Raw genomic sequence first — 17,963 nt, 5'->3', positions numbered from 1 at the left:
AGCCCATCAAATCCAAGCAACTACTACCAAATAAGCAAAAACCAATCCACCACCAATTTATGACCACCCAAACCACAACCATATTGGCACAAACCCAACCACCACCACTCCACTGACCACTCAAATCCATAGATATATTGGAGAGCAAAAGAATAAAAAAGCTAGCCAACTAACCACCACAATCCACAACACAGCCACCACCACAACACAATCACCACCATAACAACCCCTAAACCATATCAGCTACACACTACAAGCCACAACCCAGCCACTACCACAACCCACAACGCATCCACCACAACAACTCACAAACCATTTTAGCTACCCACCGCAACGACAATACAACCATTACAACAACAACCCATGAGCCATTTCAGCTACCCACCATAACCACAACCTAGCCACCACAACCCACAATCCATCCCAATAACCATCCACCACAACCCACAAAAGCAGCCACCCTTGACCCATAAACTATCCAAAACCCCACAGATCGGTAAACCCACTCAGCAGTAAAGGGAAAAAAAAATTAGAACTAAGAACTTGTGGATGAGTTGATGATAGTTGAGGTGGCCAAGAAATGGTGGAGTTGACGATGATGGATGATAACAAAAAAGAAAAAAGAAAAACTCAGATGGAGCTGGTGATAGTGGAGCTGGTGATAGTGGAGTCGGTAATGGATGGCACTGGCAAAGGAAGGAGTTGGTGATGGGTGGTGCCTAAAGTGGAACAAGTGATGGGTGTGAGAGAAGGACCATGGTGGGCTGAGTTTTGGAGAGAATATTGAGAGAGTGAGAAAGAGGGGTAGAGTATGTGGAGAGGCAAAGTATTGGGACTTAAAGAATACACAAAATGTAAAATATTTTACCAATATTTTTAGTGTAAAATGTTTTATACAAAATAATCTTGGTTGTTTTAGTTAACTGAAAATATTTTATTTTTGACTAAATATTTTACTCCAAAACAAACACCGTAAATTGGGAAAATATTTTATTTCAAAACAAATGGAGAATCAGTATCATTTTTGAGTTGAGAAGAATCAGTATCATTTTTGAGTTGAGAAGATGCTATTTAGGCCTTGTATTACCAGCAATGTTTTTATGGATGTATAGCTTTAGTAGCTACATTGGTGAATAATTATTATTAGATAGTTGAAATACTCTGGAGAATTGTTCATCCATTAGTTTATTTCTCACACTGTTATACTATTGGGCACTCCTCTACAGGTAACCCCAGGTCCTGAGCTTGGAATGAGTAGCTCATATGGTGAAATCCCTACCCCACATCTGTTCCTAAGGCTTATATCCGAGTTTCTCTTCTCAATCTCCTTTTCAATGCTTTTTATCTCCATTGAAAAACTGTAGAATGCCTCGAGGATCTTAGGGTCTCCCGACCAGGTTGACAAATCTTTTCTCACTCCAAGGTATTCTTCGTCAGGCGAGTGTGAGGAAATTATATCAATCACAGCCATATATTTTGTTATTTGACTCCAACTTGGCAGTGATGATAAAAAGTATCCCTGTGGATCCTTGATAAAATTCATGTACCCAGGATCATTTTCCTTTGGTATTAGTTGTCGCATAAGTGGTGGCCGGGTTGGCACATGACCACCATAAGGGTACTGTCCGAAGTTCAATGCGGCATGTTGAGCTGATGCAAGCCAGATTATGGTGGTGAGTATGGAGATAAGATCATCAGGAGAAGAGAGTTTGGGCCACCAACTAGCATGTCTCAGATCAGCATGGCCTACATTGATGGACTCATCATACCAAGCTTGGAGTTCTGTATCAGAACAGACTGCACTTGCGTCTTGGTAGTAGTAGTTCACATAACTCTGAACCAATTTCTGAATGGCAGACCATATGAGGAGTCCATCGGTTGCATAAGGATAGTCTTCAATTAGTAGTCTTATCCCATGAGCTTGAGTTGGGTCTGGTATTGCTACTCCTCTACATTGAAATGTAACTATAGTCAAATTCTTTTGGCCATCCTCTTTGGTGAGAAGATTAAATTATATAGTTAAAGGAGTTGAAAGCATTTTTTTTCCCAAACCTTCTAATGAGATCTGCGGGAAGGCCCTCTAGGTCAAACCGCCACCAATCCCTGTAGGCAGCACAACACATCTGCATGCAGTATTTGCCGGGTGTGAATTCAGTCTCAATGATCCCTCCAGCATTGATGAGAGTTTCACGGGCCAATGCATTTATCTTCAATGTGTATCGCATGTGAGGATCCAAGAATTTGTATATGGGGTGCATTGCACTCAATTGCCGGTGAGCAGCTATTATAAACGGTTCCATGCATGCATGGGTGCGCAACCTGTTCAATCAATGTTTTTACATCTTAATATAATCGAAGCCCAATATATGGTTGTCTAAAGTTAAAGGCTTATTGGAGCCAACTCTAGTCAATTTAGGGTTTTAGGATAAATCTTGGACTAAGACTAAATTTGATTTTGTCTCATACGTACAAAATAGGGGGACAGTTTTAGCATACCAATGATGAACAAGTTGGTGAACGCCAGAGTCGTTGGAGCAAACATGGGCTTTACCAAGCTGCCAAAGCCAGTTTGTGGTAGCATCAATAGGTGGGGTGAGAACTTGATTTGAAGGGGAATTTGGATCCACTGGTGGAAGACTGAGCTCAATAGCAATGGGCTTCAATGTTTCCATTGGGGTCAACAAGAAGATTGTTCGAGTTGCATAGGCTTTTCGGTCTTCAAGACTATTTATTTGGTTGAGAAATGGGAGGTATATGTCATGATAGTCTAGTATGAACAACTTATTCTCTTCTATTGCCTGAGAAATATATGAAAAGGAAATTATAATTAGATATGAAAATATATAAACTTCTCTTTACTAACTTGGGGTGTGTTTAAAGGGCTCTTCTTTAGAAGGGTTCTGCAGGTTTAAAGTAAATTATATTTGATTCAGTAGCTTCATTACTTGTTGCACAGACATCCCATCTAGGTGGCCTTTAATATGTTCTTCTTTGAGTGCTGATTCTTGTGGGCCGTAGATAGAGAGATCCAATTTGCTTACAGGTGGAAACTCCTATTCAAAGAAACATGATTTTTAATAATAATAATAATAATAATAATCATTCACTTGATAGTTTTATTTATTTATAGGAATTCACTTGTTTGGTTGTATTTATGGTTTATCATTTGTATTTATTCCGGAGAAAGTTAATATTTTCAATGACAAAAACCTGTACTTTTTTCCTTTTAAAAAAAAGAGATATTATGTTGTAGTTGTAATTACCTTAATCCTTTCTATGCTTAAAGGGTTTATGCCTGCAAGTGCTTGACGGCTAAATTGATCATCTCGTAACCAGCATGATGTATCTCCTGAAACAAGAGGTAGGTTCTTAGATAAAATATCAGTTGAAATGCATATTGAACTGTGCTAATAGTTTTGAATAGATTAGAAACATCAATTATAGCAAGGGTTGTGGAGAATAGGGAAAGATGTACATATATATCCATAGCATGTAGCAAAATTAATCCATTCACATGACCGCCTCCCACGACTTTTATCCCATCAATGCTTTGTGATTTTGTTGCAGCAAGAAATCAAGGTTTACTTCAATTTATGTTAAGGTTTGCAAGGATTCTGATTTATGGAATATATATATATATATATATATATTGCTGAATTGAAAGAGTTGCTGTGTGCATGTGTTCATGGAGTATCCAACCAAAAAAAAAAAAAATTTTTTTTAATGGGACATAGCATGACGTGTGAGATACAATCTAGAAGGGAAAAAAAAACAGCCAATCACATACGTGATTGATTATTTGTTACTTTCAAATGGATCCACTACCTACAACATTGATAGTTGTGTTTTTTTGTTTTATTTTTTTATTTTTATTTTTTTTTGTTTTTCTTTTGTTGTTGTTGTCGTCTTAAATTTTTTGAAGGAGAAGACATTGATGAATGCATGGCTCGGTAGATTGTAAATTGGCAAACTAAGTATCCGTTTGGCTAGAATCTTTTAGTTCCTATTTTTTTTTTTTTTTTTTGGTCTCACTTTTTAGTGTTTACCAAATATGTAACATTTTTTTTTTAAAACGAGCTAACTTCCATCTTTTTATCTCGTCTTTAACAAGTAAACTACCGGAAGCTATGAAATGTCAAACTCAACCTAAAAGCTTCCAAAAAAGAAGAAGTTTTTATCATTTCCTCACTCTGAAACAGCTTATTAGTCATTAGTAAATTATGTTTGTGGGTTATAATTAGCTCAATTAATAACATCTTTTGTCATCAAGCAAGAGATCTAAGGTTCAAACCTTACCTCATACATAAAAAATCAATTAATGCTTTGATTTGATAATAAAAAGTAATCATCATAAAGTGCACAACATAGATTGAAATTATATATATATATATATATATATATAGGCAAAACTTAGAGAAAATCCAACTAGATTCTACAATTGAAGTCCAATTTTGTGTCATGTGTCCTAAATTATTTATTTTTAGAGAGAGTTTTATTTTTTAACTTTGGAGTCATATGTGGGATCACATCATAAATATTCATTCAAGTGAGTTATTGCATACAAAAACCAAAGAGTATAAAAATAATGAACATAAAAAAAAAAAATTACATTTTCTACCTAATAATATATATATATATATATATATATATATATATATATATATATAAAAGAATGAATATTAATAATATTTAAATTATATATGTAAGAATTATACTATGCATTTTAATGGAGATCTTCGAAGTTTATCCATGCATATGCATGGAGTTACAAACTAGTTTATATTTATATCTATATATATTAATAGGTAAAACTCAGAGAAAGTTCAATTAAAATTTGAAATTAGAATCCAATTTTGCATCATGTGTCTAAATTTTGTAGGGACCACACTATAATTATCCACTAAGTTTTTTAGTCTTTGTGCCAAGTGAGTTAATGAGTGCAAAATACTATGAATCTAATATTAATGAACTATAAAATTAAAAAAAAAATCCACATATACTTAATAAAAATTACCACACATTCTATCTTATTAAAAATAATAAAAAATTATCATAAGTAGTATTAAATTTAGGTAGGAATTTTAATATGTGACTAATTACGTTTAATTAAAAAAATTAATTTGACTAATTATTTATATTTTTATAACAAATTTTTTTCTTAATTTTAAATACATCCATGCGTTTGCATGGCATGCTAGTACATATTAATAGAAAAAACTGTGAGAAAATCCAATTAGATTTCAAATTGTAATTCAATTAGAGTCTAATTTTACATCACGTGTCTCATATAATCTAAGTTTTTAAATTTTTATGCAAAGTGAGTTAATTCAGTGTAAAATTAAATTTCAATTAGAGTTTAATTTTACACCACGTGTCCCATTTAATCTAATTTTTTTAATTTTTGTGCCAAATGAGTTAATTTATTGTAGAAAACAAGGAGTCCAATCTTTATATATAATAATAGGTGAACCTGAGAGAAACTCAAATTAAAATTCCAAATTAGAGTTCTAATTTCGCATAATGTGTCCAAAATTATTTATTCTTAAATAATTTTATTTCTTTATTTTAGAATAAAATGTGGGACTATATCATAAATATTCGATCAAGTGAGTTATTAAGTACAAAAACCAGAGAGTCTGTAATAAATGAATAGTAAAAAAAAAGAAAAAAAGAAGAAGGTGCTTCACAATAATTTAAAAAAAAAATATGGACAATTTACATTTTATACCTAATAATATCCTTACAAAACTTTTTAAAGAGTTAACAAAATATAAAAATGACTATCAATAATATATATATATATATATATATATATAGGAATTATATCATGCATCTTATTGTATATCTTTTAGTGTATTCATGTATATGCATGAGATTGCAAACTAGTATAAATAAACCATAAAAAACCTAATCATATATCTAACTCTATATATAAAATTAGAGGAAGAGAAAGCTTTGATGAATTTATATTTATGAGTGAGTTTTTTTTTTTTGGTATGACTAAAAACAATTCAGATTTATAAATAATTTATGTAATATACCATGATTGTGAATGGTTCATTACTAACAAGGTAACACACACACACACACACACACACACACACACACACACACACACATATATTTTGCTTTTTTAAACCAAAGTTTAGTGAAAATTCAATTAGAATCAAAATTGGATCTTGCTTTTTTTAGCTTTCCATACAAATTAAATTTTTCAGATTTTTGCTGTTATTGTTTCTCTAAACTAATGAGCATACTTTTTATACTGTTCTATTCAAATATTTTGTATGCAAAAATATTGAACATAACAAACTGTAATTGAGCTGAACAATTTTATGCACCTATTCCCATTTAGGGTGAGTTTGGTTCAGCTTTTTGTAAAAGTGCATAATGAAAAAGTAGAGTTTTCAAAAAGTGCATAATGAAAAAAGTACATTTTTAAAAAGCTAAGTGTTTGGTAAAAACTGTAAAAAAGTGTTTTTTGAAAAAGCTGAGTGTTTGGGTAGCACTTATAAAAGTGGAGGTTTGAGTTATAAATTACCAAAAAAGACAAGATATATATATATATATATATATATAAGTGAATTTTTTATTTTAATTATCTCTCTTAATGCAAGTTATGGACACAACATTTTTACAAAAATTTCACAATAAAGTCTATATGACAAGTTGTTAATGGTAGATAAGAAAAATAATAATGTCATTAGTAGGTTCAAATGAGAACCAATAACAAATTACTGTGTAAAATTTATTATAAGAAGTGTTACGTTCACAACATTTTTCGCAATATTTTCAAAATAAAATTTATGTGGAAAGTTGTTACTAGTTCTAATTTGAACCCACAATTGAAATTATTTTTTTACTAACCAATATTAACTAATAACAATCTGTTACTTAAAATTTATTGTGAAAATATTGCAGTAGCATTTCTCAATTAGGATTTTTTATTTTTTTATATTATTTTTCCTTTTTTCATTTCACTTTCAACCATACGTTTTATTTTTTTTCTTTTTTTTCTCCTCCACACACTGTCCACTATCTCTACCCCTCTTTTACTCTCCTTTTCTCCCTCATTCTCCCTCATTCATCAGAACGTTCTAGGAGCTCTTTCTTTCTCCAGCTCCCTTTTTTTTTTTTTTTTTTTTACTTGATTCCAAAACTCTCTCTGAGATAAGAAAATTTTCCTTTTCTCCCTCATTCAAGAACATTTCAGGAGCTCTCATCTTCGTGCTGTTGCTCATCTTCGTCCCCAACCCGTCCAGATGGGTTAGCTGGCTTCTGTCCTTTGTCTTTTTTTTTTTTTTTTTTTGCTTTTATTGTTATGATTTGATTAATTTTAAAACTGTGTTTTTGAGTTTGTATTCTGGTAATCTGATTATGCTTAGTTTAGAGATGTTTGAGAGAAAGATTGTTGTGTTTGTAGTGTTTGTTCTGTAGCAGAGAGATGAGATGAGGGGCGTGAGGTTAGGCGTTGAGAGAACTGAATAAATTCATGGGTATTTCCGTAATTTTATCTTCAACAAAGGTAACCCATCAAAATGCGCAGTGCACGTTTTTATTTATGGACCCTTAGAGGTCCATAAAATTTCCGCGTTTAGTACGCGTTTTTGGCCTATGCCCAAAACGCAACTTTTATTAAAAAGTTGCGTTTTGGGCTTAACCAAACGCAATTTTAGGACTGGCTTTTTTCAAAAAGCCCTTTTTGGGCTCAAAATGTGGAAACAAACGGGCACTTAATTTAAGGGATACTATTTGATCAATTTATTATTTTATTTTGTGTTGTATTTAGTAGAATTTCACAGAAAATAATTATAAATTGATATTGTATATGTAGCATTCAATAGTGATTTTCAAAATTATATACGTAATAGCAATATAATGAGAAACTTGACGTAACTAATATCATGAAAATTGCAAAAAAAAACTATTTTAGTACCTTCAAATGTTCTAATCTAACCATGTCTTATATGTTTAATAACCTAAACTAATATTAAGAGCACCACTACAATTCATCATTCTCATGCGTAAACACATGTTACATACTAGTTGAGTGTAAAAATTGAAGAATCCAAATCAAATTAGATCCTAAATTGAATTTAATAGGTGTACAATTTTTCGCCATGTGTCCATCTAAGTTTTTAGTTTTTATGGCAAGTAAATTATTGGGTATAAAAACCGAAGAGTTTAAATCTAATTAAATTCTAATTATATATATTTAGTTATAAAGTTTTATTAGATCAGTTTATTATACATACATATATATATATATATATATCATTTAACGACTTTTTGGATGTTGATTATAGTGTATTCAAATGTCTGTTTGTACTGAGGGTACCATTGTACTCCTTTATTATTTATTATTACTTTTTAATTACCTTTAATTTCAATATATATATATATATATATATATTTTGGTGATAAATGAACTTAAATTTTACCCAAATTTATTTGATATATTTGAAAATAAGTATAATTAGTTTCCATGTTTCAATGATGTTATGCTTTAGTTTTTCAAGAATTGTCACAATGATGTTATGTTATGTCCGACTGTTCGTGCTTCTTAGGAGAAGGAAGGTATTTGGTGACTATATATGTCAATGTAAAAGTTATCTAGTAACTAGTAGCAAATAATTTCATACTAATTGGATAATTTGTCGGGGAAAAAATGTAAAAAATAATTTGTCCCGTCAATAGGAGGCTTAGAGTACCGTTTTCTAGAAGGACCATTTCCCAAAAAAATTGTTGTCCCACAAATTTTATGCGTAAAATCTCTCTCATTAGAAAAGTCTTATTGACCTCATATTACTATGTTATGCCAGAAAGAATATAGTTAAAATGATGCTTACTAGAGATTATCTTTGGAGGGTCAAACTTGAAGATTTCTTCTACAGACTCCTGCACCTTGTGTATCATCTTAGGTAATGAATACTTCATATGAATCCCATCTGGAGACTTCATTCCGAGAAGAGTTCTCTCATTGTAGAGGCTATCAAGGTCAGAAAAACCTTTAAAAACATTAGAATCTGTAACAGTTAAGGAAGGGATTATATTACGGAGTATTCCCTTTAACTTCCCTAGATTGAAAGCATCACTTTTGCCCTTCTCTAGTGCTTCATCTCTTGGCACATATATTGGCATGAAGGAATGCGACCGTGACTCCACGTCCATATCTATTCCAATTATAAAAAACATGAACACATTATTTGATATTTCAAAAATTATGCAAAGAGCATTATAACTCAGTGATATTTTCTAGTTTTTCCAATAAAATAATATTTGATATGAGTTTAGCACTTTGACTCCCTCAAGCTTGGCCCTCTTCCAAATCTTTTTTCCCATGAAGAGAAAATAAAATAATATTCGATACGAGGTTAGCACTTTGGCTCCCTCAAGCTTGGCCCTCCTTCCACCCTTCCTGTTTTTAAGAATTTCAAGTGTTTGTTTCTTCCTTTCTTTCTCTCGCATGTGTATTCGAAGAACCCTATTTCTTTGGCTTCATTTCTAGGCATCCACTATTTCAAATTATACCGATGATAGGTTTTCCAAGAAGTTTATAATATTCAAAAATAATAGGTAGTAAACAATAAAGCCTTGTAAAAATAGACTCACCTATACTAGAAGGAGGGCGCCCAGTTCGACAACGTCTTGGATGAGGGTTCCCTTCACCTCCAAGTGTTGGCCTCGCGTATTCAATTCCATTTTCTGGGTCTCCTAAGTCATTGTACACATCATAGTCGTATATTCTATCAGATGGTATCCTATGTCCTTTTCCATCACCTCTGAGTTCCCTTAATTCTTCATCTCTTAGCTCCTTGAGTCCTATTGGGGTTTCACAGGGTAGATATGCCTGCTAAGTTCAAATCACATGCCAAGGTTTGAGTCATACAAGTGGTTGATTTTTATAAATTTATTAATTACATGAAAGGTTATATTTGAGATCATGCATGCACCATACTTTTAGAAAATTTGAGGGAAATACTAGTTTCTTGAAATTGAATCCAGCTAAGTATGTCACCCTTGGCACCTCAATCACAAGAGGCACATTGCATTTTCATATTGTCTTTGCTTTTTTAGCATTTTAATCTTCAATAATTTCTTGTAGTCTCATCATTTTGATATGTAAAATGGTTTTTAAAAAGTGAACCATTTCGATGTAATTTAAGGGCCTAAATGATAACTTTAAGTAAGTTATATGGTTATTTTTATATAATCAATTATAACTTAAAGACTATATATTTAATTTTTTATTTAAAAATATAATTTAAAAAAAACTAATAATGAAGTTTTTTTATTCAAGTTTTTTGATAACAAATCATTTTCAAATTTGATAACATGGAAAATTCCTTACTCTTTCTTGTGTATGACATAGTCGATCTTGGGTAGTTTAAATTTTAAGTAAATTCTATTTTTAGAAGCAACTTTAACAAGTTTGTAAGTATATTTCTGTAAGTGATACAAACATGGGAAAAATAATCTACAATATATATATATATATATATATATATATATAATTTAGTTCTTCAATTATGCATAATCTATCAAAGGCATATTACAGTTTCACTTAACAAGAGAATTAACAAAATACACCATGTTTAAAGCAAGGACAAATTTACTTCAAAATCAAATTAATACAAACATTTTTTCTCATCAATTGTATATAAATGATAATATATATTATTTTCCATGAATGTTACTATTGAAAATAAATCTATGGGCAAAAGTGAAACAGGGTGGATTTGATAGTGACTAGTTGTTTAGGGATACTTTAATAGAGAGAAAAAACAAAAAAAAAGGAATATTAGTTTCTTCTATTTTAAGTTACATATTCCTATTTTTTCGAATAATTTTTTTTTAATTTATATTGGATATACCTTATTTTAAATTGTTATAAAATTATATTATAAGATCAAAATTAGGGTCTGTCCTCCCCTCCCCACACCACCCCCGATTTGTGGACCTTAGGCAATTTGCCTTAATGTTTAAAGGTGAAGCTAACCATGGATTTTAAGGTTAGATTGTGCTTTTATTGGAGGTTAAATCATATTGATATCATAATTAATTTAATAATTAAATAAAATCCAAATAAATGGAAAAAAACTATTTAAAATATAAGCAAGCTTAAATTAAAAATAAATCTAGGGAAATTAAATAACTTTCAAGAATATTTTACACTACTTATTTAAAAATGTTAATTAGAAAATAATATAGCGTTAGAACCAAAAAAACAACATTAAAATTATAATTAATCTTTCAACTCCCCCTCAAAAAATAAAAATCTTTCAACTATAAAACATGATTACGTAATCAAACAAACAATTAATCCTGAAAATTATACATTCAATTATTTTAAGTACATAAAACCATAATGATTGTATTTATGATTTTAATTATAATTCTTTCTCCAGAAAAAAAAAATATTTTCTTTTAAGAGATGGCTAATTATAATAAAAAAGACATGATGATAATCTATGAATATATTAGTTATAATAATTTTTATTTTATTTTATTGATATGTACCACGTTAATTTCTAAATATATTTAATCATTTCCAAAAAAAAAAAAAATCCTTTCTAATTTAATTTAAACATTAAGAATATCTAGAAGCATATGTATAACATATTGAATAGCATGCAAGACAAATAATGAACCACACCCTGATCCACAATCATTTCTGAAGAACCGACCCTTTCAAACACAGTTCACTCGATTCTTATATTATGGTAAAAGTTTTGTTCTTCATGGTTAATCCAGTAAAATCATACAGAACAATTCTATTTTCAAAACAGTATAAAAGCCCTAACAATCTAACCCGATCCAATGGAAACAGGTTTAAACTAGCTGGCTTATACTTGGAGTAACTTAATTAATTTTAATTAACTTCAAGAACGATTCAAGTAGTAAAGTTATCTTGAATTCACTCAAATAACATTCTTAATATATCACTTAAATTATTATATTATAATGCTAATTAAAAAATTAAATGTTTTTTTTCCTTTTTAATAATACGTAATAGAATTGAAAATAACATCTCAAACATAAGTCATATTATATATAAAATATATAGAAAATATGTTGCTGTTATCCAGTAAACTAGTGGAATAGATTACCTTATTTGAGAAGAATATTCTTTTCTTTGCATTGACCATCTCAGCCTGTATCCAAGAGTTGCATACAAATTGAACAACCCCCTCAATAGTGATGCTTTCCAAGAAGAACTCCCTTCGATATTTGTTACTCACTGTAATGGCTCCTGGGACTCCAAAATCTGAATCCACTATAAATTCAACTTTGTAAGTGTTCCTCTCAGCACCAATTGTTGGCTTCTTCTTGGACCAGTCTAATGTAGCTTCCTTGCTCATCTTTGGCTCCATTGTCCCTTCATATAATAATGAGAATAGTAAGAAAAACAATTGCTTGCCTTTTCTTCATTCACCAAAATTTCACAACCCGCCGTGCGGTGTGAAATATGTATGATATGTCTGGCATGCATGCTTATATCTCTAGGCTTGCTCATAATTAAGTTCATTTCTATTTATGATGACCTTCATATAAGAATGGAGTAAATAATGATATCATAGTGGCTATATATGATTTGGGAACAGAACCTGAAATAAAATTAGAAAAAAAGAAAAAGAAAAGTCTTTTGGAGGGTATAAGAGTAATTTTAGTTATATGTTCATGATAAATCATAGTGCATGCCTCGCTTGGTGACATTACTTTTGTTAGTGTATATATGTGTTAGGTCTATTGGGCAGCCCATTTATTTTATCTTGTACTGGATGATCCTGCTAGAGCTTTTGAGTATGTTAGGAACAGCCACGCCAATTTTAGTGTGTGTCTAATTCTAGATGCAGCGGCCAAAGCAAATGTAAAAAATTTCTTTGTATTAAATATTAACCATTGTCGTGGTGTACACACAATGGAATTCTAAGTTGGCAAGGATATTGAGTCCTTATAGGACATGGTCAAATTTTAATAATTAAAAAAAATTATAATGAGGTGTAAATTTGTGAGGCTTGAAAAGCTTATGTGTCAAAATTTTAATTGGTCAACAAAATGTCAAAAACTTCGGTTTTATATAGAATATATATAGATAATAGAAAAAAAAAAGAAAAAAAGAATGCATTAGTCATTTACTTAAATACAATCTTTTTTCTAATTTCATTTATATAAAAAAAAAGGGAGACTAGTAGCCAAATTTTATGTACAAATTATTAATTTTTCATAAGACCAGTAGCCAAATTTTATAAAAAAATTATTAATTTTAATTATTTTATACACAAAATTAGATTATAAAAACTTAAAATTTTAACATTTGTTTGATGACATAACAATTAATTTTTAATCTTCTTGAAATTTTGCAAGCATAAATGATATAATAACCTTCAATCTAAAAAGTTAGATTTTCAAAATTTACACTTAATATAAAGATACATGAAATGTTTGAAAAGTTTATTTCCAAGTTTGGAGAGAAACTTTGTTCGGTTTAGGAGAAGGTTATATGTGATTAGGCTTGTAAGGACACAATTCTCTGGCGGCCCAATAAGGATGTTGGGCTCGCGCACGGAAGATCCCTCACAATATAATTTGTAGAGAGTGGGCTTGAAAAGCTAGCCGCTGGTCACGGGGCGATGCTGATCCTGGCTTTATAGGAATTCAGGTAGAAAAAGGAGTTGGGCCTGAACATTTAAGCCCTAAGACGTCGCACCCTATGGGATGGGACTCCTCGGAGTTGATCCGAGGACCATTGAGGTCTTATCCCGGTTATCCAACGACGGACTTCTTCAGTGAAGTCCGGTGTTGTTGAGATGTTCTCCCCCCTGTCATCTTTCTTTTTCTGTGGTGGGATGGGATCTTTCTCTAGATTTATTTACTTTCTTCTTTTATACTCGTCTGTGTTCATTGTCCTTCGTCCACGTGTAGGGTCAATCTTTACAAGACTGATATTTGTCCCATCAGTCTAATCCCAGAATTGTTGGGTATGGTTGATAAGGCTGTAGAGTACGGCTCTGTCACGTGTTGGGTCTTATCCGGAAGGGTAGTAAGGATAACTTTCCCAAGATATTTTGGATCTCCTTACAAATTCGTCCCTGTACCAGTTTTATCCCTTCATTTCGGTGGGATTCAGGATCTGCCGAGGACCAAACTGTCCTCGGCTGCCTTCCAAAATTGTTTTGTGCTCTGTACTGTAGAGCTTGGGCCACAGCTCTCCTCGGATTGGGCCTTCGGATTTTCCAGGAGCAATTGGGCTTGGTCCTTAAATTATTGGACCCCACAAGGCTTTTTATTTTTTATTTTTTAATTTTTTATTTTTTTATTACTAGTCAGTAACCTCCTAATATGCAAAAACAATTTAATAAATATGATATCCTCTATTTTCTTTTCTAAAAATGAAATTTCATCCTATTACTTATTAATAGATATATATTATGATTGTCTTTATATATAAAAATATCCATTTTACCATTTAAAAAAAAAAAAAACTATATTGTGGTAAGATTCTAATGGTGTGCATAAATAGAAGAAGTTTTAATTTCTTTTGAAATTTATACATACATACATACACACACACACACATATATATATATTAGAAGGGTCTGAATAATGGGTTCCCTTAGAAAATTTATTAATGGACTATTTTAAGAAAATGTAGGTACTATTTTTATGGAAAATATAAAAAGTTATCAAAAAATCAATTACTTTTTTTTTCCTCATAAAAAGTTTATATATATATATATATATATATATAGGGTTGAGTTCAAGTTACACCTAGTGTAATTCTAAGTAATGTTATACCATTTAATATTTTTTAATTAAATGTGAATTTTGACAAATTCACCATTAGATTACATTATCTTTGTATATTTTTCATACTTGTAAAATTTCAAAGTGATAAAAGAATTTTTATTTGGAGTTCATTTTGTAGTTTTTTGCTCCAAGAAGAATTTTTATTTTTTATTTTTTATTTTTTTATTATTAATGTAAATCTTCTTATTCTCATATGTTAGGACAATGATGCTAACCACGGCTCTTGAAAACCAATTGCTATTAGGAAGATGACACTTTAGTCATTAAAGGGCATAAAACCCTGCATTTGTATGTGCTATGGGTAGGGGTGTGCAGAAAACCCATCGATCCGCCAAACCCGACCCACCGGGTTGGGTCGGTTTTTAAGGCTTGGTGGGTTGGGTTGGGTTACAAAAAAATTTTTTATGACGGGTTGGGTTGGGTTTGGGTCATAAAATTACAAACCCGCCAAACCCAACCCGACCCACCCATATTTAATATATATTTAAAATATATTTTTATATTTAATAATTTTTTTTAAATCAATTGTAGGACACTTATATATATATATATATTTAAATATATATTATATATTTAATAATTAAAAAAAAAAAACAGTTGTAGAGCAGCATTTCCTTAGTTTCTCCTACTAATACTAATTTAATATATATATATATATATATATATATATATAAAATATATTATATAATTAATAAATTTTTTTAAATAGCCAGTTCTTCCTATCCTATATAAAAGCCAATTAGTTCACACAAATCCTAATAAATTACTATTGTTGTTTACTCATTAATGTTGTTTGCCTTTAAGGAGTTACATTGATACTAATCTTTAGGTTTTTTTAATATTTTAATATTTTTTTTTCTACTCAATTTAATAATAATAAAAAAAAATTTCAAACCCATGGGTTCAACCCGACCCAACCCGACCCATGTGAGTTGGGTTGGGTTGGGTTGGACTTATGTGATGGGTTGGGTTGGGTTGGGTTTTTTTTGACCCACCATGGTGGGTTGGGTCAAAAACTCCCCTCAACCCGACCCAACCCGACCCATGCACACCCCTAACTATGGGCGGGCATGAGGGGCTTTGCAGTGGGCTGCGTCGACAGGTGTCAAGCACCGATGCCACACTTGCACGTGACAGTTAATATAGGGTGCTGACACCCCCATAAGGTCAACACCTCATAGGTTGATCGTTGATTCCCAATAAAGCCAACATTTAGGGGATTTGAACCTGCAACTTTGCTTTGATACCATTTGTTAGGACATTCACAATTGATATTGCAAATGGCATATGTAAGCAAATTTTAACATTAAAGTACTAAAAGGCCCTAGCATTTGGCCTTGTATTAGTCTGGCATCCTAAAATATTTAAAATTGCGTTACTGCAGTGCCATCACAAATTTGTGAGGGTACCGTAATACAATTGTAAAAGGAAATAATATTTCTTTTATTCATTCCTTTCTCCTCCCACTCTCTATCTCACGTCTCAATCTCTGTCTCTCTCTCTTTGTTTCATTTCTGGCTTTTATTTATATTTTGAAATATATTATTTTATTGTGTAGAAATATTATTTTAATATGCTGTATTGTAAAATAAAAATTGGGATGTTGAATGTATTGTAAAATGGTATGGTATAATTGTTAAAATAACTTTTTAAGATGATAAAATATAATAGAATAAAATTTCCGGATAGAAATGCTCTTAGGACTTGATGCTAATTAATTTGTTTTACGAAGAGACGGACTTTAGTCATAAAAGGGCACAAAGCCCCACCTTTGTACATACTATGGTCTTCCGATAATGGGTTTAATAACAGTGAGTACAGGATACCGATTAATCATTAGGTGATATATATATATATATATATATATATATATTATATATAGATTTTATTATTTATGTGAAAAGCAAATTATTATGTTGTGTAAAATTTATTGTAAAACAGGGTAAAAAGAAAAATACTCAACCTTGCCCCATGTTACAGTTTTATTTATCAATCAAACTCTTGATGTTCAGCTTCTCTCATACTACATAAATTTGAGAAAATATACGTTGTCAATCATTAAAAGTATTAAGATTCTTGTAATTCATACTTCATAGGCCTTATTTAATCTCTTTTATAAGGAGAACAAATGTTTGAACTTTTGAATCTCTAATCCTCACATATTGTAACAATTATTTGAATTATTGAAAAAAAAAAAAAGTAATTTACAAATTTATTTATTATGTTTGTCAAGTGGCATCCATCATTTTTATTATCATGTCAAGTTTATATTTTTATAGTAATTTTAGTATTTATCTTAAACATTCTCTCGTTATAACCTTACCAATGAAGACCCAACAAAATAGAGCTAAGCTGAAAGAATTCTTACTTGGATCAATTTTAGTGCTAACAAGCTGAAGAACAGTAAACCTCTTGGTAGGTTTGAAAGCATCAAACAATAGAGGTATTATTTGCTCAGCTTTTCCCATCTCATCGTTCCTCAAAGTCACTAAAGCTGTGACGTTCAGTGCCACAAGTTTCTCAGCAGCAGCTTTCACTGGCTCGTTTACATTGAGAGCCACGGCAGGTGCTCTCACGCCCTTCCTCAGTTGCAGTATTTTCTTACGAGTAGTTGGAAACTTTGTTTGCTGAACATACCGACTTAGGTGAAGAGCTCTAGAAAAGGGATTTGCATTAAACTCTTCCATAGAGAATGCACCAAAGATTTTCTTAGTCATCGCCATTGCTATAACTATATGTATATCACCCTCTCTTAATTAATACAGTGATGCTAAAAGAAAAAGGTGATTTTCCCAATGCTGATGAATTTCTAGACCGCTATGATTTTATAGAAAGATAAGGTTTCAATTGTGTGGCACTGATTGATTTAGTAATCGTTTATAGACTTTTGAATCATGTGATAGACTTTTCGCTCGATATATAGTGGAGATTCCAGCTGCATATGGTTAATTCTAACTTATTATAATTGTGATAAACGTTTTCTCTCTCTATGGGCCACTTCAACCGACTTTTGCTTGATTTGCACTTATTTTGTAGGCAAAACTGTGTTGTTGGCTCTTGAAATTTACCTAATGAGTGCCTTTCAATTTTGTGGACTGATTGATTTAGTAATTGTTATAGATTTTTGAATCATGTGATAGACTTTTCACTCA

The 17,963-nt window shown here is 31.1% G+C and overlaps 1 protein-coding gene across 1 annotated transcript; it reads right to left on the bottom strand.

The window, feature by feature from the left end:
* Positions 1–1,192: 1,192 nt before the first annotated feature.
* LOC115992985 (linoleate 13S-lipoxygenase 3-1, chloroplastic-like) lies at positions 1,193–17,534 on the bottom strand. The gene is made up of 9 exons (XM_031117246.1): positions 17,180–17,534; positions 12,111–12,379; positions 9,613–9,850; positions 8,850–9,173; positions 3,264–3,349; positions 2,946–3,053; positions 2,497–2,798; positions 2,053–2,319; positions 1,193–1,949 (listed from the first exon to the last, which is right to left on the bottom strand). Exons 1-9 carry the CDS (start codon positions 17,532–17,534, stop codon positions 1,193–1,195), a joined length of 2,706 nt encoding a protein of 901 aa, XP_030973106.1.
* Between the last annotated feature and the right edge of the window lie 429 nt (positions 17,535–17,963).

The sequence above is a fragment of the Quercus lobata genome, chromosome 5 (genome assembly GCF_001633185.2).
Source record: "Quercus lobata isolate SW786 chromosome 5, ValleyOak3.0 Primary Assembly, whole genome shotgun sequence".
In the NCBI taxonomy this organism is placed as follows: Eukaryota; Viridiplantae; Streptophyta; class Magnoliopsida; order Fagales; family Fagaceae; genus Quercus; species Quercus lobata.
This window is presented reverse-complemented; position numbering and strand designations above follow the sequence as displayed.

What these genes read in the sequence shown, in the direction of transcription:
- LOC115992985 (XM_031117246.1), bottom strand. Translation starts at nt 17,534, where the DNA reads ATGGCGATGACTAAGAAAATCTTTGGTGCATTCTCTATGGAAGAGTTT. An exon ending in TAAGCATAGAAAGGATTAAG is followed by an intron (nt 3,054 to 3,263) that starts GTAATTACAACT and finishes TTCTTTGAATAG; the next exon opens with GAGTTTCCACCTGTAAGCAA. An exon ending in CACCAACTTGTTCATCATTG is followed by an intron (nt 2,320 to 2,496) that starts GTATGCTAAAAC and finishes TTGATTGAACAG; the next exon opens with GTTGCGCACCCATGCATGCA.